Here is a 24,978-nt window from a genome sequence, read left to right as displayed (position 1 = left end):
GCTCATGGGTTGCTCTGCCCGTTTGAAATGCATGTGGGCGAAAAATACACGTTGAGCGGACAATTAAGGGCGGATTGACACATTTTCCATATCATGCCCACCCAAAACATACTGGCGGACAATCCCGTGAGCATGACCCAAATTGCCAATAATAGTTTTGACTTCCTTCTTCTCTAAATAATAGTTTTCATCTTAACAAATGACAAATGCCACATTCAGTTGGTAGCTTTGTCAATTGAGAATTTAAACCCATAATCCTTTATGGATTTAATATTTATTATAAAAACTTCAGAGTCTTTTATTATGATTTGCTTCCCTCAATGTACCTATGATTTAACAAGAGTGATCAATTTTAGTCTCGGCACATATTTAATCATTTTTCTTAAAAATCCCCCAAAGTTGGTTTTAAATAGTAAAAAAAACTCAAAATTAAGATTAACAAACTGCGACCAGGGAGTTCCATTGTTACAATTGAGACACTACGTCTTGGACCAAAACCTTAAGACATTAGTTTCATGAGCTTTTCTTACTTATAAACTCTTTCACTCCTCCACACATATCCAATATGGACTTCACACTTGAATAAATCTAACACATGAAATTATTTTTCTTCCTATTCTCTCCAAAAAAATTAAAAATCACCAAACACATGGTAAAGATACAATTTTATCTATTTAATATACTTTGTCACGTGAATTACACTTAAATTTCAGCAAACTTTGTCACATGAATTACACTTAAATTTCAGCAAATGTTTCTCTCCAAAATCTCTAATGAGCCTCGACAAAATAAATAAAAATCTATAATAAGCCCCGACCCAATTTACGTAAGCTTTTATATGTACTATTGAAAAATGTTCTCTTCAAAATGTCTTCACCATGCCCGAGAAGAATATCACTGAAGCCGCATTAAAAATTAAAAGAATGATACAATAGAAATTTTACTTTTTATTAACCCTTTTAAATAAATACGGTACTGATCCATACTTTAATTTATTCAATGAATCAGTGAGGTCATTGCTAACGTTATTAATAATGTAACAATTATACTTGGGGTGCAGTTTCTCTGCATCTCACATTGTTAAGATAAGCTACTAATTAAATATGCTTGATCCACTGAATTTTATTGTATTTTCTTCATTTTCTCTTTGTCTGTTAGTTTCGAAGCAAAGAACTTCTTCAAGTCTGGGTACAGGGTGTGATAGTATATAACTACATATTTTTGCAATAATGAGTTTGAGTCAGGTTTCTGGTCGATAATGTTTAATTTTGTGTCCAAAGTTTTTTTGATCAGATACAATGAACAAAATAAAAATAGAAAGAAAAAAGGTGAGCTGCATTTTTCCTCTAACATCAACTCTGTTGCAGTTGCTTAATCATTGAATACCACAACGAATAGGTTGTTACATACGGAAAAAATATCATCTCCAATAATTGAGAAATAAATGTATATTTATTCTCATGTTTTTAATGATAAAAATATATTTCAAGTACATAAAATGATAAAAATGTTATTATATATTATATTTTTTATTATTGGATGATATTTATCTCTCTATTAATGAAAAATACTTACTCACCAAATTAAATTAACATTGTGGGGTTTTAAAATTTAACTTATGATTTACTATGCATGTACAATATAATAGTTTTTACAATAGAGTAATAATTATATTCTTTTACTATTTTTTCTTACTAATCTCTTTACCCATAAAAGTGATACATATTACTTTATAAACTAATCATTAATAAATTAAGTATCATATTGTAACATTTATCACTTTATCATAGATATAAGATTATTAGGAGAATTCATTATAAATATATATTTTTTCCCTTTACAATGTCATCATATTCGCCGTTGGCAGGCAAAGATCTAGAAAGATATGGTAGCTTTTATAAAAGTCATCGATCTCTTTATGTAATTAGCTTACCTACACATAATGCCTGCATTTTGTTCTCACTTTTTAGCTCTATCCATCTTTATCTTTCACTATATATAGTGCTTGTTCACTGTAACGATATTAAGCCTTCACTAATTAATATCACACAATTATAAGGCAATCATTATCTCCATATGGAAAATAAAATTTTTCCCATTCCAAAATAATCATCCCATCATAATAACTTATTAAGTCAATCCTTATTGATTGCAACTACCAATAATTTGATTCATTAAAGTTTCCAACATATAATTAACATGACCCATCATGTTTAATAACAGTCATTAATAGATATGAACAATACTTTGTTATTTCAAACTATATTCTGATCGAATGATATTATAAATCACAAATACTTTTTTGATAGACATTGCTATCTATAATGTTTAAGAAAAACTTATAAATAAAGACAAATTTCACTTCAATGATAACTATGCATAAAATAGTAAATTATTCTTCGACTACATGCACATCCTGATACATAGAAGAAAAAAGGTTGCAGATAAGATATATAGTCAATATCTTTTTCTGCTTTCGAAACTGAAAGTTGAACCAAGAACGATATAATATAATAATAAATTCATTGAGGAGAACATATATAGAGGTATCTCTACTTGGGTTTAGGGGGCTATGAACTGGAGTAAATCTCTTGCTTGAGTACCCAAAATATTTCAGTAGTCCTTGTTATAATGTGATGCTGTATAAAGTTGTGACAAGCGCAGTTCAAAAGTGCAGTTCAAAAGTGCAGCAGCATCAATCTGGTGACAGGATATAGGGCAAGAGTAGAGTTATTTATATATTTAATATTATTAAGGTCTTGAACAATGTGGCATCAACCGAGGTTTTACCATATCATTGAACTAAATACAGAGAATGAGATATTGCTGACAAAAATCTGAGCTTTAAATATTTAGAACTGGTTCATTTAGAATGCGTATATATTGTTCTAAGGAGTGGTCCGAAATTAACAACCTTGGTACTGCTAGCATGGACCCTAAATCCAATAGTTCTCCACATTATTTAATTATAAGAACTACAGTTTAAGTGTTTAACATCTAGTAAATAGAAAAAGGTTCGGGTGTTCATATTTATAACTGTTTTTGGCAAATAAAATCTCTTAGCTCTGACTTTTCCTTCCAATTGTAGAATCTTCGGATTGAAAAACATAATGGGCCATAGTAATCACTGGTTATCCAAAAAGTAATTAATCATTCATAATATCCTATCATAAACAAATTAGAACGACAAGTGTCATAGTAATCAGCATAATTGACTCTCACAAAGCAAATCATGCTTACTGTTTTCTCAACGGTTCGCATATCAAGGTAAGCTGAATGTTTTGATTAGGTTTCATGTAATCGTTTTCACCTGTAATTAAAAATAATATTCATCAAAATGATTACAATGAAAATGAAACAAAGCAGTGTTTAATATTCATTTTCTATGTACCTTCCTATTTGGTGTTGATCACTAATCCATTAATAATGTTTTTTACAATCAAGATGTAATAATTTTGTTTTCCCATTGTACAAAATTATTATTCTCAGATGCATGAACAGCATGAAATATTAGAGTCAAATTTTAATTCGTGAAACAATTAAGTTGAATTGATATCAGAAGCAAAGGATGATGAAAGATGGCGTGTATATATATAGCACTAGATACTTGATAGATGAAGTAATGATGGAGAGTCCTAGCATATATAATTAAATACATTATTCCCCCATTCAAAGATATATTTATTTCTTTATTCTAAGCACTAGAGTTAGGATTAACAAAATTCATAGTATTAAGTTGAGCTTTACTAAAACTTTCTACGATTTGATCATATGAACTCTCTTAAAAAAAGTGATTATTAAATAAAGAATTAAATGCACCAAATAATTTGGAAATGTCAAAACATTTAAGAAGATTTGTAAAATAAAATAGGTAGAGAGTTTAGAATTATTCTTTCAAAATAACTACTGGGCCAGATTGATCTCGTTCTTAAACATCTTGAGTTGTTGTTTTATTTGGAAATTGAAAATGGCATTCCTAGTGGCACTGACAAATGAGCCAAACTTGCATTATTGTAATAATGTAACCTTAGAAGTTGTCTTGTCCAGAGCCTAGAGCTAGAGGTTTGTTTTTAAAAGGGTCTGATTTGGAAAAATAAAAAGAAAGTTTTGAAAGTGAAATAGTAAGAAAAGGAATGGAGAGAAAAGTCAAAGAGGTCTTACCTAAACTGAGATTTGGCGGACAGAGATATCCTAGTTCATCCACTCACCACAAAATTATGTAAATTAATAAGTTATCTTTGTGTCCATAATAATTTGTATTGCTTAGGTTTTTCCAAATTAAATATCATTTCTTATTTATCCTTATAATTAACTTCTTGATTGTACGATTATCAGGCAGAAAGTTATAGTAACATTGTAAAGGGTATTTTTTAGCTACGAAACTGAAAAGAAGTTAAATTCTGATTTTGATATCATGTTAAAGTTCAATTTTAAAATCAATTGACAATGAGATGATGAGTAGCTTAACATGTATTTAAACCATTCCCAAAAAAATGAGGTAGACAATGTGAGACTTATTTTCTAATAGTTAAATGATTTAGATATATGTATAAAATCATTAGAAACCTTTGAAGCAAAATTAATAAAAAAAATTACATATTAATATTTTATCAATAAACCTAAGTTATAATATCATATTTTCTTATTCCATTCATATATTTGGTTTCACTTAATAAGATTAAGCTTACTTCTTCGTAAAAATATTTATTTTAATTATATATCAACCGAATGAGACTTATTAGGGAATGGGTAGGGAAACCAATTATCAAACAATCAGTCAATCTCACGTAGATAACAAAATTGAAAACAGAGTGTTAATTTCCAACTTAGTAGTACATTGACCTTTCTTTTGTTTCCCTTACTAGCTATATATAATTTGTAACACAGATTAAAAAAAGAAACTATAATTAATATTGGATTACAATTTTCCATTAGTTTGATAAGGTTGGTAAAGATTGGTTCACAACTTTGAATTTGAAACTAAGGTACCCATTTGAGTGGTGTAAAAATAAGGATGGGGATCATCAGTCCCCATTCTTGTCCTACTCGATATCCTCATTCAATTAAAAAATTTAACTTAAATAAAAATATATATTATAATAACATAAATTAATATTTTTACATTATTTTATGTAGTTTTATTGATTAAGTATACTGAAATAAGATTATCTTCATAGAGACTGTCCTTCTCCTAAAAATAACGACCCCTCACTAACAACCATATACAAGAGTCAAAGCAATGGTAATGATTTGGTGCTATTGACACCTTTGACAGCAATTATATTTCATGGTCTTTTTACCTTGATTGATAAGTTACCAGCAATTTATATATGTAGGTGTAGCTATTCTACTCTCTCACGTTAATTTTATTGACATGACACTCTTCTTCAGCTATTGCCAAAAGCCCTGCAAATTTCATCATTGTCAATGTGTCTTTTTGTGCCTTATTTTATGTCAGTTGAACCACTTTGATTGATTAACTAGGCCTTCAGTTTGACTCTTTTTTCTTTCTACAACTTATATATTGAAAGAAAATTGCTAGTTAAATTTTTTAGCAGTAATAATGTGGTTAGTTTTTTAATTATTTATTAGGGCTCGAATGATGTGTATCATTATCAATGTTAAAAGTTTTGTTTTTTGTTATGCAATGATGGAAGGAAGACTAATATTTTCTGAGTTGTCTCCCAAATAAATATTTTTCATACTAGTATATTATTAAGAAAAAGCAAGTCCTTTACGATGAAACTAAATAAATTTTGCCATGTATGAACTTAATGACCCCTCCAAAAAATAAAATGAAAACATTATATAAGTAGAAACATATTCGTTTTCAATTTCTAAAAGCCTTACTGGACATTACCCAAATTTGTCAACAAAATTAAAAATTCATAGAGAACTTATTGAATGAGAATGTCAGGATTCATATATTTTAAATATTATTCATTTTTCAACTCGAACAATATCACTCATATTTTGTTCACAACATTGAGGCGAAGATTCAAGGGGTCTCAATAATTGGGTCTAAATATATTTTTTGATATATGGGGTGAATGTATTTTTTTTTTGAAATATACCTACTTCCAATCGGAATACAATTTTTTTTAATTTTATACTATTATTGTGCTTTTTATTTATTTCCAACCAAGTTCGTCAGAATACATTTTAAAATTGATGATATGCATTCCGATAATAAGTTTTCGAAAGCTAAAACTAAGGTAAAAATGACGTGGACAAAAATGGATTGAGTGAGGCAGATGAAAAAAGTGTAGTTTGAAAGGATTGTGGAGTTTGAAGAAGAGTGAGGATGAAATGAGGAAAGAGAAATAAATGGAATAAAAGAAAAGGACACTAAGAAATGTGTTAAATGGACCGGATCCAAATTCTAAAATCTAGGTTAAAAAATAAATGTCTTGACTCTTTCCAACATAAGTAGTATCCACATGAACCCAATGATAGTATTAGTATAGGGCTTTATAGCTTTGTTAGGCTAGTCTTAGGTAAGGTGGGCAACAAACCCAGTAACTCAAAGTCCACACGAAAAGCCCTCGAAGTTTACCATTGTTCCATATCTTTAAAGTGAATATATCCAACTTTGATTTCATCTAGTGCTTAGACATCTCTATCCACAAAATGATCATAAATACACTCTCACTTTTGAGACAATATTATTCTTGAGAAGCTTATTCCAGTTGAATATATGATGAGAAATCTACCAGCAAACGTCAGTCTAATAGTATAATGTCCCGCAATATCCTCAGAATAACCAAAAGATCAATGATTCGATTCATGAAAATGACACTTGTTGGGAGGGACAGTCACACCCCCACAAGAGATTAGTTCTTTACCTTCAATGGTTCAATTCATAAGAACTTAATGTTATTTTACATGAACAATATGTACATACTACAAAATCTAACATGTTAGTTCAATAATATGCACATAAATACTTATAACATATAAATGATGACAAATTTGTTGTAGTATTTTGGATTTCACATCCCACTACTAATGTACACCATTATTATATTTCAAGATATAGATCTATATAATTTTTATGTGGACAAGTAGGTTTATATGGGTTATTTAACTTTGTTATGGCAAGTGCAGAGAATTTGAGAATATAATTGAAAAAAATTATTTTATATGAACAACCTTATTTTGTAAGCCATCATTAGGCATTAAGATCATTTTGATAATAACCAAAAGGAAGTTACTATGCCCAAAAAATCTTCTATATATGATCTTAAAACTATTAAAATGGTTATTTCATACACCAATATTTTGAGTCTGTGTCTCCTACTTATTTTCCTTCTTCACCAATTCCATTTAGGTTTAAAAAATTATTGAATACCTTTACATTGTTATATAATAAACTTGAATATAATTAATTTGTTGCCACCTAGTTAGTGAAAGTCTGGAAGGTGACTTCTTCTTCTTAATAAGATAATGGTTTAACATAGAAGGTATATAAAATTCCATTTTTTTATGCATACACAATATGACTTATATTATGAAAGAAATATAGAAGGTTTATGAGAATAATATTTATGCAGCTTGGATAGATTATAGAATATAAATAATATTTTTTATGATTTATGGTTGGTAATATTGTAAATTTCTTATTTATTCTTTGATGTGTCAAGGGTGAAATAATTGTAATATATTGGATTTTTTACGAGCATGGCTGAATGGAAAGAAGATAGTTTCATTTCATATGTATACATGTGCCTTCATACTCGCTCCATATTGTTTTTTTGATTATAAAACTTTTGCATGAAAAGATAAAATGACACGTTTTCTACAAAAAAAAAAATGCAAACATATTTTTAAGATCATTCTACCTCCAATTAATTTTTACATGCCCCCTTGAAAATTCATATTAATTATTAGTTAACCTAAATAAGTGAGATAATTATTAACACTCTCAAATATCTATTCATACTATTCATTAATCAATTAGAATTTTATAAAATAAAGAGAAAAAAAATAAGATTATAAATAGATAACTTTATTTATCAAAACTTCCTACAATTATATTTCTAATTATATGTGATCTTATGTTTTTATTTTTAGTATTTTTTATTTATAAAATTAATTAGTGTATTATTTAGTTTATTTAGGTATTCTAAAAAGGGATAACAAAATTGGATCCTATGATAATGGAGAGTGAATGTACTTATATAAAAGAATCATAATTTCAAGAGAATAAATATTATATCAAAATATTAATTATAGGTAAATTTTTCTCCCCAATAATTTGTGACCATCATTTCATTATTGAGATATAATATTTTTTGGATTCATTCTATAAGTTTAAGAAAATTATTATATTCTATTAATTGAGAATGTTTTAAGATATATTAAAATTTATAATTACTAAATATTACATTTAATGTTTTAAAATGCTTTTAGAAGTATTTTGTTTCTTTGTCCATATAATTGTAATTGTGCATTAAATTTTCAATGGTAAAGTAATTATGTAATATTCTCAATGAATAACACATATTATGAAATTCAATGAATCAAGACAAATTATAGCTCAACGATGCCAAATATGAATATCTTAATTATGTGTTCACACTTATTAATGGTTGCTTGAAACTTACAAATTAAAAAGAAAATCAATTTGCTAATATTGAATTAGGGTTGTTGAGAATAATATAAAACATTAATGACATCAAATATTAATGGAAGAATTTAACTTCATCCCACATATAGTCATATACATTTAATACATTACACTGAATATGGCTTCTTAAAATGTTAGGTACTAGTGACTTAGGAACATCTAGAAGGAGGTTGAATAGGTGTAGCGGTTATCAATCACTGCTTCTCGCACCAAAACCCAGTTTTGGAAATAGTCCAGTTAATCGATTAACACCTTGTCTTTATCGATTAACACATACACAAAACAGAATGATCAGATAGGCAAATTGCACATTTATTTAAAATCAATTGAATATAGATAAAACATATATTTTTAAGCAATATTAATAAGCATATGGCAGTGAACAATTATGCAAAATATCATATATTAACTCGAATTGAAACAACAAGAAAAGTAAAAAAGATTTAAGGAGAGAACAACGTGCTAAGATGAATTTTTATCCTGTTTCGTTTGCGGTCCACTGCAAACTACATTCAGGCCTCCTCTTCTGATCTTGAGAGATTTTCTTTTTCACAAGATTGAATATACGTATGATCACACACACCAATTCAATTTACAAGAACATATGACGCTTCTTTCTTGAAATCTAAAACACCTAACCCTTGGTTTGACTCTACCTATTGCTTGAGAAAACCTTTCTCGCGAAACAGCCACAACCAAGATTCTTGTTCTCAAATCAAGACCTCCTAGTCTCGGGGAAGAATCCAAATCTCTGTGGTGGCACGACACCAAGAGATCAATAAAAAATACACAAAAAACAGATTAAAACAGCAAGGTATTATAAGCACAATAATGCTTGAAATATTATAAGTAAAAGACCTAAAGACTAACTCACTCACAATTCACTCAAGCCATCAAGAACATGCGAGTTAATCAAAAACAATAATCAATTATATCTCTCTAACAATCTTTACAAATAATGCATGAACATGTGAGCAAGATAAGGATAAGCATAAGAATGTGAAAAACAGTATGCAAATCAAAACTCAATTAAGCATGGTAACTCTTTTCCTCACACATGCAACTCTCTTGCAAAAACATAATGCAAAATGAAATATGCTCTCTAAAACAATCCTATACAATGGAATGCAATGCTACAATTTTCTAAAAGTTGCCTCAATTTATACTAGGCAATTTTTACAGTTGGGTTCGTTGCAATCAGTTAAACGGTTAAAACAGAAATCAATATAACACAAAATAGACCTGTTAATCGATTAAGGCAACCCGTTAATCGATTAACTAGTGCAACAGAACTGAAACAAAAACTAGTTGTAATAGAAACACTGATATAACAAAAAACAGTTGAGTTAATCAATTAAGTCACCACGTTAATCGATTAACTATCATATTAAGATGTGTGGTTCAAAAGGTAAACTTCTCATATGTTATGCTTAACTCCTATACATGTTTTAACAATTATATTATGTCTAATATGCACATATGACATGTATGATTAATGCATGACCATACAATTAACTAGATGATATGTCTCATGGATATGATATGACAATTATAATAGCTTGAGAGACTTGCACCTATGTTCACCTCACCTATACTCACTTATTACGGCACACATCCCAAACTACTTAGAATAATGACTCTATTTATATCCTAGTCTAGATATGATTAATGAGCTCTAGGCATGTTGATTGTTGAGTCATCTTCAAGCTTTAATAGAACATTATATTCATCAAAACATAGGCAAAACATTGCTAGTGCTATCCTTGACATTTTGCACTTTTACAAAAGACAAAATGAGTTGATAAAATTCAATTAATATTCCGTAAATTTATTACTTATAATTCTGCAAATTTATATTCCATTTTTTGAACTGATCTAAAAAATTCAAACTATTCTATTTTTCATGCATTATAAATCATGTCTTATATTATTTAAGGGGTTCAATCAAAATAAAATATAAATGAAATTAATTATTAATATTCCACAAATTTATTAGTTATAATCATAAAAAATTATATTCATAATGAGCACTGCATAAAATTAAGGAATCATAAATAATTTAAATAAAATATAAATCAAATGATTTGATTATTATTATAATCAAATCGAATTGAATCGAGATATGATTTTTTCTTAAACTATAAATACGGTAGAAGAATAAATGATTGTAAAATAAAAATAACATTAGTATAGATAAATTGCTAATTTAATCACAAAACATAATCATCGATCAAATCACAAATTAATTATGAGAACAATTGTTTAATTGTTAGAAAATGGAATAGTTAAGTAACTGCGTAGATGCACAAGCTTTAAGTTAAGCAACCATTTTCACCATAGAAATGACACAAATCTACATTGCACAAAATTCAGAATACTTTTAAGTTGAAAATGAATAAAGATAAACACATAATAAAAATAACGACAATATTCTTCTACACTTGGAATGTGAATATAACTCTTAAAGTTATATTCCACAAAATGAAAAAGATAAATATATTCTTACAACGGTTACAAACATCAAATGCATTAAAATGGAAATAAGACGATATGTAAGAATATAACAAATGTGGTATGAGATATTTTAAATAAAAGATGAAATAAATTATCATATATAAAAAGGCTTTTTTTTTTCTTCTAACATGTACATTTTCGTATTAGATAATATAAAGCAATCTAAAACATTTATTTATCCTTATTAAATTTCTCCATCCGCCAAATTATCGGGTTTAGATTGATGTGTAAATTAGAGTGATCAACCATAGTAAGATATTTATCAAATTAGAGTATGTACCAACGAAAGAAAGAGAATAGAAAGTAAAGGAATGAATAAAGGCATGACAACCAAGGGTGGAAATAAGTCAGACCAGATTTTGCCTTAAATAAACTCAACCTATATAGCATATAGGAGCCTGAGTCTGACCTCTTAGTCTGTTTAATTTTTTTTCAAAGCATAAGTCTGACCTGTTTAAGAGCCTGACCTGACATGACTTATTAGTCTGTTTAAAGGCCTATTATACCATATGCTCATGAAATAGGCTACATGTCTACATTTTAATGGACTTATAGACTTATTTTTATTTAGGTTCATCTAATTCTAATAATTAAATTACATTTTTATATTAATATTACATATATAATAATATTACTTATATTAAAATAATATAATTTCAACAGTCTTATGTAATATAGGTCGGCATGTTAGACTTAATAGGGCTTTTAGGTGGCCTAAAGTCTGACCTGTTAAGCTAAATAAGCTTATTAGAAAGTCTGAGTCTGGCCTGTTCGTGAAAAAAGTCTGGCCTGACCTAACCTATTATAGGTCAGGTAATAGGCCCCTGATAGGCGATCTGACATATTTCCCTCTTAATAACAACAATAAATATATACAGAACTTTCCATAATATATATATATATATATATATATATATATATATATACACTGCTCCAACCACACTATATATATATATATATATATATATATATGTGTTACACCGTGATTTGTGTAAGGACTGAGGAAATAAAAATAGAACTGAAGAAAAGAAAATACAACGTAGGATCAATATAATATAAAGACAACACATGTGTTTATCACCATAGGCATGCATGACACAATAAATATTATAAACTATTTCCAATATAACATTGGAACATGATTCTTTAGTATCACTATTATTTCTAACTTTTCCACCGAAATTGATAAAAAATGAGAAATAGTTATGAGAATGATGAAATAAAAAAATACTCCTAAATAGTAACTACCAATATGTTGACATATATTAATAGAATGTACGAATTTAGTTATGAGAATGATGAAGTATGAATTAAAAGAGCATAAAATCATACATGTGAGTTGGTTTGACATTTGAAGATGATAGATTTGTTGAATAAAATAATTCTGAGAAGGATGAAATAAAAATGAAAAGAATAGTACTAAATATTGAGCAGTAAGTACCAATATGTTGTCATATACCAATAGAAATCACGAATTTATTTATGAAAATGATAAAGTAAAAATGAAAAAAATCATACATGTGAGTTAGCATAAATGGTAGATTTATTGAACAAAAAAATGAGAAATAGTTATGAGAATGATGAAGTAAACATGAAAAAATGTTTCCAAATAATAACTACGAATATGTTGACATATACTAATAGAATGCACAAATTTAGTTATGAAAAGAATGAAGTAAAAATAAAAAGATCAAAAAATCATACATGTGAGTTGGTTTGGTATTTGAAAATGGTGAAGTAAAAATGAAAAGAAAAGAAGATGATACATGTGAGTTGAGTTAGGTTGAAGAAGAAGATTTGTTAAACAAAATTTGGAAAAAAATGAGAAATAATGTGTAGTTTGAGTTGGAAGAAGGTTAAGAAGTAAAGAAGAAGATACTTTTAGAATTTTAAAGTAATCATTTATCAAAAATCTTCTCTTCTTTGAACACTTATCACAAATAAAGATGGTCAACTCATAAATTTTACAAAAAAAAACTTCTACTTTATACATTTGTCATAAATTTAGAATGTCCTAATTTGAACGTCTCTTTCTTTTCTTATTAAAATAATAGATTGAAATATTAAAGATAAGGTGGTCATATCAAAATTAAATAATGGTATTTTATATAAAAACTTATAGTATTATAACTAATATAGGAATAATGTGTTTTTTATTAAACTAATTACAATGAAATAATAAAACATGTAAGCTTATCTTGTTAGAGGATATAAGTTAAGGGGGAATGGAACATCTTGCGCTCAAAATTTTCTTTTGTCCTAATTAGGGGTAGGGGTAGGTTAGAATGAGATAAAACAATTTATTATTCATTGCAATGTTTCATCCTAAAATATCTTAATAGTAGTATGATCAAATTGATTAAAAAAGAAATTAATTATTTTTTTTAGGATTACGAGAAATCACATTGGAATGGATAAGCATTTTTGTGATATTATTTTTTTCAGTACATTTAGGCATCTCGGGCTTTATTCAGCACAAATTTCTGCCATGTTCTGAGCAAAACAACAGCCTCAAATAATTTGTCTTCAAATACGGACGTGATGAACCTCTTTCAAATTTGTAATTGCATGTCTTACATAAGATTAATAAATATATTCTTTTACAAAATCTTCTAAACTATAATAAAGAAACAATTCCTATACATGAGAATAAACTGGCACATTATTTTATTATATATAGTTTAGGAAAATTTGTAGGGAGATTAAATATTTTAGTTCAAATATTTTTTAAAAGCATAAATGAACTTGAAAAAATAACATGTTCAGAAATATAATAAATATATTTTTATTGCTCCGTCCAAATTAATTGCATAAAACACAGGAAAACATGACATTGATTAGAGTGCAGGAATCAAGAGAGACATTAATCTCTTGGACTAAGCAGCAAGTTTGCCTCCCATCCAATTTTTCAGCATTTGAAGTGCAGCTTTTGGTTGATCCATTGGGACCACGTGCCCAGCTTTATAAACCTATTATTACATAATCACAAAAATAAAGTTAGAAAAACACCAAATTAACAATGTCAAATTCAAGAATACACCACTATACAGAAACCTTCAAGAAAGTTAGAGGTCCATGGCTTGTCAAATCTCCAGCTGCAGCACCATCAACTACAAATTTGACTGTAGTAGCTGACTCAAACCCCTTTTGACCTGACCACTCCATAGCATGAACCCACCTTGAATTACCAAGCCAATTGCATATAAGATCTTCTTCACCAGCATACACAAGCATCTTTATCCCATCCTCAAGAAGAGTAGGAATATCAACTTCTAAGTTTTTCATCCAATCATTAAGCATAGCACTGTACACTGTCTCACTGCATGAAACAAACTTCAAGTTCTTCACACCTAAAGCAGCCTTCACTGTCTCATCGTTCAAAAAGCTCACCGCATTTGAGAAGTCATAACATAATGATCCTTCACATTGCTTTCTAACATCATAATACTGCAGTTTTCATATAAGCAGAAAGTACTGTAAGTAAATTAAAAGAGCCGACAAAACTATTTATAGTTTATCCAAATCTAGGAAAATTAAATTCATTTAATTTCTTCAGTAAAACTAATGTATATGACTCAATTGATAATTTTAATAATGGATGTCTAATGGATATATTCATATTGATGGATATCCAATTCATATCTATCCAAAAAACAAACATTTAAAAATGATATTCTTTGTTTTTCAATTTGATTTACCATGTCAATTCTTACTTCATTATATTATTTTTCATTGGATCACTTTAAATTGTAGGACATGTGAATATAATTAATATTAAAAGTTTGTTCTAACTCATTTAATATTTATATATATTTATTAAAAACTTTACCGGTAAAACCTTAAACATGATGTTTGTATAATATTATATGGAAACATTTTTTTTAAGAGTTAATAATAAAAATGTATTCATAAGTGTAAAACATGTGTAACTATTTATTAAATTTTTACACGAACTTTAAACGTTGTTCATAGAAAGTTGATTTTTTTTAAAAGTTCAAAAATGCATTTTTAAAAAGCACTTTAAAAAGAGATTTTTAAAAGTGATTATTTTAAATGATTTTAAAAGTGATTTTTTCTAAAATGTGATTTTAAAAATGTTTTATTGAAAAAGTAATTTTTAAAATAATGTTTTTGTTAAAAATGTTTGTAGTTCTAATAAAAAATGTCATATGAATTAAATATTCATCCATCCAAATCCATAAAAATAGAGTTACAGATAAATTGTAATCCATCAATTAAGTTTGAATATTGATGAATTGAATAATTTAAAATATGATTTAAGTAGATTTTTAGTGATTTATAAATAAATTTTCATTCATCTACTATGATTCAAATTTAAATTTATTTATTTGCCACTCATAAATAAAACTACTAAATACATAGATGTATAGTAGGATTAGTTGTTAAAAAAGATTTCTTACATTAATGTTACCAGTAATGGACAAGATATCCTCGAATATGGTCAGGCATGCTTTATATGCTTGTAAACAACTATCCTCACCATTAGTTTCTGATAAATAAATCACAAGAATGCCAGCGAGTAACGCAAAGGGAAATAATCAAAATAAGTTCAATAAATAGGTTTAGAAAAGGGGAAATGTGTGTCATACGACAAGATTTTGTGGCCTGCTCACAATCTGGGATAAGCATGTTGATCCTATTTTGATCTTCCTTTGTAATTAATCCTTTATCTACTGCATAGTCAGTGAACGCTGGGTACTGAATTCCAGGATTAGTTAATCCATTACCAATTGCAAAACCCTGTTATTAATCATGTGGGATCAATGAAATCAATACAAGCATGACAGAAAAACAGTTTAACACTTTGTAGTCATAAAATATTATACATTATAAGAAATGGAGTAAGACCTTGAGATTTATGGGAATTCCTTCTTTAGCATTATTTCCTTTGTGTACTCTTGATGCAAGAGCTGGAATGTAGTGTCCAGCATATGATTCTCCAGTAATATAAAAGTCATTCTTACTGAATTGAGGATGCTTCTTGAAAAATGCCTATCATTATAGTAAATTAAGTGAATATGATAGATAAAAAATGGCATCTTAGAAAAAAAACTAAATAAATGAAGAATTCTACATTACCTGCAAGAAATCATACAAATCATTGCTAACACCCGTTTCATTATGTCGAATGTCATCTATATCACTTGAATAGCTGAAACCTGTTCCTGTGGGTTGGTCTATAAACAAAATATTTGAAGCCTACAATTTTTTTTAGTAAATTAGTTCAGTATGATACCATAAAAAAAGTAGGTCTAATAGTTGGTGTACTATATATCTTAATTCTTTAGCTTGATCAATCACTTTTGTTTAGTGTGAATAAGATAAAATATAGACAACATTTTAGTTGGGAAGAAACACTAAATTAAACAAATTATTAGCACAGAAGTATTAGTTTTTTTTTGTAAATGGGGTTCAATAGTGAGAAACGAAGGTGATAGTTAGACATGGGATGTAGATTGTCACCTTGTCCCAACCATAATCATTCCACACAAGAGATGTGTTATTTGCAAGTTTAAAAGGGCCATTTTCATAGAACATTGCTATTGCACTGCTACAACCTGGTCCTCCAGTTAACCATATAACAATTGGGTCGTCTTTGCTAGTCCGAGATTCAAAGAAAAAGTAGAACATCCTGAACTCGTTGAGAAAACATAACAATTCAAATTTAAATATCATTTTAGCACATAATTATTACTAAATTAAAATAATAATCTCAAATTTATCATAATTTAACTATCCAATCCAATAATATACAATAATGCCTATTACATTATATATATTAAGCATTACTGAGATTTGAAGACAATGATATGATCTTAAGAAATTATAATATTATTTGTGTTATACATTATATAATGATCTTTAACAAAAATAGATTATATAATGATATTATGCATATGAGGTGTAGACTGACATGTTAATTGTATGACAATATTCATATTTGTGGTTCCATAATGTATGTGGTTCCTTAAAAAATGTTGATAGAAGACAAATACAATAGCTTATTATATTAAAAAAATAGAACGGTTCAATAATTGTTTGACTTTATCATTATATGTTAAATATTTATCCTTCTTATTAATACTGTATTCTTTATGACTACTTAATATTTCATTCATGACTTCTTTACTCCTGATATATAAAAGTATGTAATGCAAATAACCCTTTGAAATCACAAAACAACTACCTTAGGAACTTCCAATGGGACCTGATTATTATAAGTTTAAGTAGTATAGTAATTACCTTGCGGCTTTGGTGTGAGGTAACGAATAATAGCCAGCATGGTGACCTAGGTCTTCAACAGAAGGCCCAGAAGCAGCTAGAAATGAAAAATTCTTCTCCACAAGAGTTCCAGGGGTAAAACCAGGTTCATTGTCTATCATGTTAACCAGATCTTCTGGGAACAGGTTAAAGCTTCTTATGAGTCTTTCTGCTTGTGATTGGGGATAGGAAGTTGTTAGAGATTGTTGATGGTTTTTGATTGTTGTAAAAGATAGTCTTGAAGAAGACGATGAAGGTAAAACGAAGAAGAACAATGAAAGAGCGAAAGAGATTTTGACAAGAGATAGAGATGTCATGTTGCTCACAATTGTAGAATAAGGTAGCAATGGTTATCAATTTATAGTGTGGTGGTTGACTAAGACTGTTATGGGAAAATGCAGTAAACGCTTTTTCCCGCTATTAGTAGATTCTCTGTTTGACTTTTCTGTTAATTATATGTTTTGTTAGAGTTAAATTTTCGAGATTTTGTTTATTAATTATAATTATGTATGTTTAAAATTAAGATGAAATTATAAACTCCCTTTTTTTTTGGAAAAAATAAGCTAAAGTAGAAATTCCGAAGTCATGGTTATTTTATATTTGGTAATTTTTTTTAATATTTTCATTTCTCATTTTATTTTATTGTAACTTTATTTTTCTTTATAACTCTATAATTTTTCACATCATCACTACCAAACTTCATAACTTTCCATGTGTGTATTATTTATTTTGTGAACTTGTAATTTAAATTTAAAAATTTCTATTTATTTGTTTGTCATGTTGTTTTTTAATATTGATATTAATTTTATATTTTTTAGTATTTGTTATACAATATTAAAAATTTATAGTAAAAATATATATGCTGATAAATATTAAAAAATGTATATTTAAAATAGTATAAAAAACAACCAAAATATTCAATAATATAAACAAATAACATCATACCATATTTTGTAATTTACTATATGAAAAATAATTTTTCTATATTACCTAAATAAAACAGATTAGTTTATTTCAATTTTCAGCTAAGGTACCCAAACATAAACATATTATAATATCATATTTTATAATCTCATAGTTTAGAAATTGAAAATAAAAACATAATTTATGTCAAACGTACACTTCCAAAAGTGATCATTGCTTTCATGTCAACCATTTAACAAATGAATAATGGATTGTTTGTATCAAAATTTATATTAATTACTATATCTTCTACCATTTATTTTAATCATTTATTTTCAGAATTCAATAATATTAAATTTAAATAGTGGATAATGAAATAATAAAGTATAAAACTCATATATTGTTAGTGGATATATTTTCCTCCGTAATAATTTTTTTTATTTTCTATATTTTGGAAGTCATATTCAATTTTCCTTATTTGCCGAAAAAATACAAAGGAAAATTAAATACTTTCCAAGAAACACTTTAATAGCATCAAGTGCAAAACTTCCAAAAATTTGTGAATTTTTTAATTATTTTCCTTGAAATATTTTTTCTTATTATTCCTTACTTTAATCATTAATGAAATTGGTGTACATATCTATTTTATTTTAATTTCAACCACTAAATTATTATCATTTAGTTTAAATTTTATTATATATTACTATTGTTGTATTTCTAATTTTAAACTAAATTCTAATTATATTATTCTTTTCATTAATTTGTGTTTTGACAATGTGATTTATGTAATTACATTGAAAATGTAATAAATATTAACTTCATCTCAATATAATAATTATAGTAATTTACTATTAATGAAATTGGGTAGTAATATTATAACAACGCATATCTCCATTTTTATAGACATTTAAATTGAAGGGGTATTTATGTCCTTCAAAAATTAATTTTGCAAAATTATATTTGGGCATTCAAAATACCAACAAAAAAAATTATCCATCATTTATTCTTATCGAAATTATTCTTACTCTTTATTTCTCTATTCACAACTCGGGACCATCTCTCTTCCTTTCCTCTTAAAAATATATATGCATAATTTATCTCTTCCTTTCTATCTGGACCATTTTTCTTCCTTTATTCTTTAACTACTCATGTTACTCAAAGACATCGTTCTCTATAACCAAGTAAACATGTATTGTTAAAGATAACTCATGTTTAGACATTTCCCTTAATAGATATCATAATTTTTTTAAAAATTAACGGTTAACTCTTTGCATGCTCACTAAACCTGCTTGATATCATACATTCAATTTTTTTTACATGCATTTTGTTTTCCCTCGCCATTGTTATACACATCAAATTATTGATTAAGTTATATTATTATTATTTGTAATATGTGTATTTTCTTTATGTGAAAATACATTTTATTTCTTATCATTATTGTTGTACACATCTAAATAACTATCAATTAAGTTATAATATTATTATTTTTGTTCTATGTATTTTATTATGGGAAACTAAACTCCTTTTCAAAATAATCTTTTAACTTTGTCTTGTTCACTAAATGTATTTTATGTCATATTTTCACTCTTTGCTTGTTCACTAAATTGCATCTCGCGATGTAATGATAGTTTCCACGAAGGAGATGTCATTATTTTGTATATAATTGAATAGACACGTCTATAAAGATGAAGAATGAGTGATCATGAGATGAGTCAGGTGGAGTCACGTTTGTCCCTTACTCGACCTTAAATATTGAATTAGTCTAATTTTTAAACTTAACTCGACCATAAACCTAATAAATTTGGACTAGATTTAAATCCAATCATAATTAAACCAAACGAGATGAGCATATAGGGTGGAGCCTAGTCACCACTCATCCATTGTTATGATTCAATTTGTCTAGCTTGTTTGCCAAAAAAATACAAAGGAAAATTCAATACTTTTCAATAACCACTTAAAAGCATCTAGAGATTTAATGCCAAACGTGATTGAAATAAAAACTTCCCAAAATTTATGAATTTTTGTAATGAGAAAGGAATGTATGTGCTAATAGTATAAGAATTTTATATATAGTTAGTCAATCATCTACTATTCATTTTTAATCATCATTGAATCTTAAAAAAAGTAATACAAATAGAATATATAATTCTTAGCACTTATCATACATAAACATTACACTTTTTTTGTAATTAGTTTCCATAAATATTATACTTCTTTTTTTGTAATTAGTTTCCATGAAATGTGATTTTATGCATTTTTAGTTATTTTTAAAATAATAAAAATTTATGCCATTATTTTTTTAGTGCTAATGTCAAAATATGTATTAATATCCGAGAAGATTTCAACCCTACAAATACTTATCACATTATTTATTAATTAGTTTTTAACATAAATGTTAATGTAATATATGCATATATTCAATTTCACATGTATATGATTTTGATTACTAAACTATTGATTGAACTATTATATTTCATTATAACACCTTTGATTATTATCATTTAAGTTTGAATTTCCATTAATATTTATCTCGTCATTTTAAATACATTTTACCTATTTATCCATCATTACATTTTAAATGAATACCATAATTACATTTTTTAAAGACTTATATTTATTTTTTTGTAATAGTAGTTTTTTTAAACGACTCTGTAAACCTAAAATATATGTATCAACAATGTGTTGGTGTAGTGGTGCAGAGCTTTATTGAATCTTTAATGTTAAGAATTTGATTCCTAAGAGTGACATTTGTTAAGAGGAGAAGTCATAAACCCAAAAGAGAATAGTTATTGCTAAAAAAGATGAAGAAACATCCTTGGTAGTAGAAAAAAACTAAAATATATGTTAGGTAAAACATTTCGAATTCTAGCTAGAATTGTCATTATAAGGGATGTTATCCAACCACCGTCCCTCGCCTAATAATGAAGATACACAATTCAATGTTATGAAACCCGAGCTAATATCAAACTGGAAGAGGTCATGTATAATGTTTAACTAGTTTAAACCAGTGTTGTTAAAACCGTACCAGTTATCAAATCGATCAAAGTACTGATATAGTGGTACAGTGGTTCAACCGGTGGTTCAGTAATTAAACCGCATGCCGGTTAAACCAGACATACAATACTTATATTTATACATATATAAACCTATAACAAAAAAAATCCAAATAGGTAGATACTCAAATTTATAATCTATATTTATAATCTAATCAAAATTCATATAAACAAACAACTTTAAGTCTTTAACAAATTCAAAGTCTAAATTACAAAACATATATCAATCCAAAAGTATCACTTAACAACCGCAAATATAAATAAATGACACAAGTTTATATTTTTCCACCAAATCCTATTTTCAGACAATACTCCAAGATTACACAAATGTCACTGAGATTACACACGAGTGTTAGGAACCAAAATGTGTATTCTAAGTATGCCTTGGAAGCATGTGCCATGAAGTGTTGAAGAAGGGTTAGAAAGATAGTCACATTGTAATGGGTTTTTAAGTTTATTTTTCAAAAAAAAAATATGTGTATAAATGATTTGGCTTAATATACCCTTGGAAATTCATCCTCAACTTCAAGGCACAGTTGCAAATTTCACAATTACCTCCAAAACGATTATTCAAGGAGAGTTGAATAGGAAATTCACTCCAGTTTCTCAAGCCTTGGCATGCTATAAGAGAAACAATGATCATGACAAATTGGCATGGAAGTTAATAATTAATGGATTTTTGACATCTAAGGATTCTCTTGCTTTTGTGCACAAGGTTGGATCTAAGCTATCTTGGTGCAAGCATATATGGTCCTTAGTTATTCCTCCTTCAAAATCATTCACAATTTGGAGATTGTTTCACAAGAAAATATCAACAGACAAAAATCTCCAAAAAAATAGGTTGTATGATAGCTTCCAAATGCAATATGTGTTATCAAAATGCAGAAACTGAAAATCATATTTTCTTACACTACCCTGTCTCCAAAATCATTTGAAATTGGATTAAAATTTCATTCTCACTTCAGATGAACACTTATTCTATTAATTCAGTTATTCAGGACTGTGCTTCTATTCAAGGCAGTCAACTCAGAGAAATGCTTTTAGCCTGTGTAGTTCATGTCATCAACACAATCTGGTTTTGTAGAAATCGAAATAGATTTGAGGATAAAAACATCACTCCAAGGCAAGCCATCTCTAAAATTAAAAGGGAGACATCATTATCTGACAATCATGCCTAAGGTGTAGTGGCTTCTAGGGGTTTAATGGAATAACAAATTGTTAGGTATTTCAATATTCTTTCCAAGCTTTGCAAGTCACCTAGGGGTATTCAGGGACTCAATTGGTAGATTCATTTATGGTTTTGCAAATTATCTTTATGTGCAACATGCTATATATGCTGAATTGGAAAAGTTACATTTCTAGTATAGTTTGACTGCCTTATTACCACTCTGGTATAACTTTTTAAAATATTACGAAACTAGTATACTTTTTATTAAAATCGTGTATAGGGTACACGATTCCTGGGGAACAGTGTTTGCTCTACCAAACTCGTGTATGGGGTACACGAGTTTGAATTTTCTCTCTCCAAATCTCGTGCACCCCATGCACGAGATCCCTTCCTATATGGTTTTTAAGAATTTTGTTCTGGTTTTTGAGTTGTATGAGTTATATCAAAATTATAGATTATTATTTGTATTATATTTTTTATTTTGTATGATGTAAACTAAGATTATTCATTCAGTTGCATGTATCACTTTGAAACCTAAAATGGTGAAGGTTTTTTGGAATTTTAGATGAGTTTTTTGTTGCATGAGTTTTGTAATATTAGGGTTTTTGATTTATACTATATTTTTATTTTGTATGATGTAAAATAAGGTTATTTATTGAGATTCATAGACATTGATTTCAAACAGATTCATACATATTAATTTAAAACACATCGTACACAATGACTTAAAACATATTCATAATATTATATTAACTACTCATTATTACCGGGTTGCCTAGAACTCTCACCGACTTCCCTCATTCGGAATGGACAATTCTTTCTGTTATGTCCTTCAGTCCTACACCATCCACATTTTTTAATCCGTTGAGATTGAACTTCATCCATTTCATTATGTATCCGTTTCGTTTTTGGTCTTCCAGTTCTCTTCCTACGCATAACAGGATTAGGAATGAATGAGGGTCCTGAATAAGGAGGCCAATATTCTTCATTACCGATTGGCTGAAAGTGAATCCCATAGACCTTCAAAATATTATCTAATCGATAAATTGGTGAAATAAATTGTCCACAATCTAAATTTAGTGTTGAACAAGTAGCAATTGCATGAGAGCATGGCAATCTCAATGATTGAAACTCTCCACAATCACACCAATTTTCGGCTAGTTTCACTGTATAGACTCTAGAATGTCTAGCAGCTGATCTAGAAGCAACTTCAACCTCGGCTACCCCCGTCTCCCTTGAAAAACTGCGCACAAGTTGACATGTAGATTGACGTTGATTTTCTTTAATCACATTTGTCAACTCTTCGCAGTATGTATGTCCTGCCTTAATCATATTAATAGCTTCATCTCTATGATCAACAAACCATGAATTAAGTCTGTAATATGTTGTTCGGACAATGGCAGTGATGGGGAGAGCTCTAGAACCTTTCAAAACACCATTAATGCATTCTGCAAGGTTGGTAGTCATATGGCCGTAACGACTCCCTTCATCGTAACACTGAGCCCATTTCTCTTTAGGGATATGGTCCAACCATGCTGCTGCCCTTGCATTTTTTTCACGCAATGCACTAAGCATTCGCTCAAAACGTGGTCGCATTAACTCATATCCTACAAAAAAATTATTTAATTATTTAAGTTAAAATATATGTATAAATATATACCAAACATGAAAGATTTGAAAAATGTAATACCCATTTGAATAACTTTCTCTTTAAGATCGGAATCTTTAAACTCCTTGTTGAAATTGCTGGCAAGATGACGAATACAATAAACTGATTTACTATTACACCATCTAGGCAACTCGGTACGAAGTGCACCCAACAACCCTGTACCTCTATCTGATATTATACAGATGTTTGGTTGTGGGGTAACCAAAGTTCGAAGGTTGTAAAAAAACCACTCCCATGCTTCCTTTGTTTCTCCTTCAACAATGGCAAATGCAACTGGAAAGATACGTCTGTTACCATCTTGTGAACTTGCTATGAGCAACGTTCCAGTGTATTTTCCGGTCAAAAATGTCCCATCTACTTGTAGAATTGGTTTGCAAAATGCAAACCCTTCAATGCATGGCTTAAAAGCCCAAAATACCCTGTCAAGAATGAAAGCATTTGGATCTTCAACACCATTTACATAGTTACGAGATGCTTCATAACGAACAATTGTACCCGGGGCAAAATGTTGGACAGCGTTCATCCAACGTGGTAACTCATTGTATGATTCCTCCCAGTCACCATAAATTCTGCTCATGGCTAATTGCTTCGCAGTCCAAGCTTTTCTATAAGTTACAGTATATCCAAAACGACTTACAATTTCTTTCACAAGTGCCTTAATTGGTATACCTGGATCTTCGGATACCAAATTAATTATACAGTTTGAAATGAATGATGAGTTTAGTTTAGAGTGATCTTGAGAAACAATAGTGGATACACA

At 28.3% G+C, this 24,978-nt stretch overlaps 2 protein-coding genes across 2 annotated transcripts; both read right to left on the bottom strand.

Moving 5' to 3' along the window:
* On the bottom strand, positions 13,954 to 17,742 carry LOC109354036 (serine carboxypeptidase-like). Its single transcript, XM_019596389.1, has 8 exons — positions 17,408 to 17,742; positions 16,628 to 16,796; positions 16,244 to 16,363; positions 16,013 to 16,156; positions 15,754 to 15,904; positions 15,565 to 15,653; positions 14,198 to 14,590; positions 13,954 to 14,112 (listed from the first exon to the last, which is right to left on the bottom strand). Exons 1-8 carry the CDS (start codon positions 17,740 to 17,742, stop codon positions 14,020 to 14,022), a joined length of 1,494 nt encoding a protein of 497 aa, XP_019451934.1. The 3' UTR covers positions 13,954 to 14,019.
* Positions 23,303 to 24,971, bottom strand: LOC109354035. Its single transcript, XM_019596388.1, has 2 exons — positions 24,240 to 24,971; positions 23,303 to 24,156 (listed from the first exon to the last, which is right to left on the bottom strand). The coding sequence occupies exons 1-2, from the start codon at positions 24,793 to 24,795 to the stop codon at positions 23,303 to 23,305; spliced, it is 1,410 nt and encodes a 469-aa protein (XP_019451933.1). The 5' UTR covers positions 24,796 to 24,971.

Source organism: Lupinus angustifolius, chromosome LG08 (assembly GCF_001865875.1).
Source record: "Lupinus angustifolius cultivar Tanjil chromosome LG08, LupAngTanjil_v1.0, whole genome shotgun sequence".
NCBI lineage: Eukaryota > Viridiplantae > Streptophyta > Magnoliopsida > Fabales > Fabaceae > Lupinus > Lupinus angustifolius.
This window is presented reverse-complemented; position numbering and strand designations above follow the sequence as displayed.

What these genes read in the sequence shown, in the direction of transcription:
- LOC109354036 (XM_019596389.1), bottom strand. Translation starts at nt 17,742, where the DNA reads ATGACATCTCTATCTCTTGTCAAAATCTCTTTCGCTCTTTCATTGTTC. An exon ending in ATGATTATGGTTGGGACAAG is followed by an intron (nt 16,364 to 16,627) that starts GTGACAATCTAC and finishes AAAAAATTGTAG; the next exon opens with GCTTCAAATATTTTGTTTAT. An exon ending in GACCTCTAACTTTCTTGAAG is followed by an intron (nt 14,113 to 14,197) that starts GTTTCTGTATAG and finishes ATGTAATAATAG; the next exon opens with GTTTATAAAGCTGGGCACGT.
- LOC109354035 (XM_019596388.1), bottom strand. Translation starts at nt 24,795, where the DNA reads ATGAGCAGAATTTATGGTGACTGGGAGGAATCATACAATGAGTTACCA. An exon ending in AGAGAAAGTTATTCAAATGG is followed by an intron (nt 24,157 to 24,239) that starts GTATTACATTTT and finishes ATTTTTTTGTAG; the next exon opens with GATATGAGTTAATGCGACCA.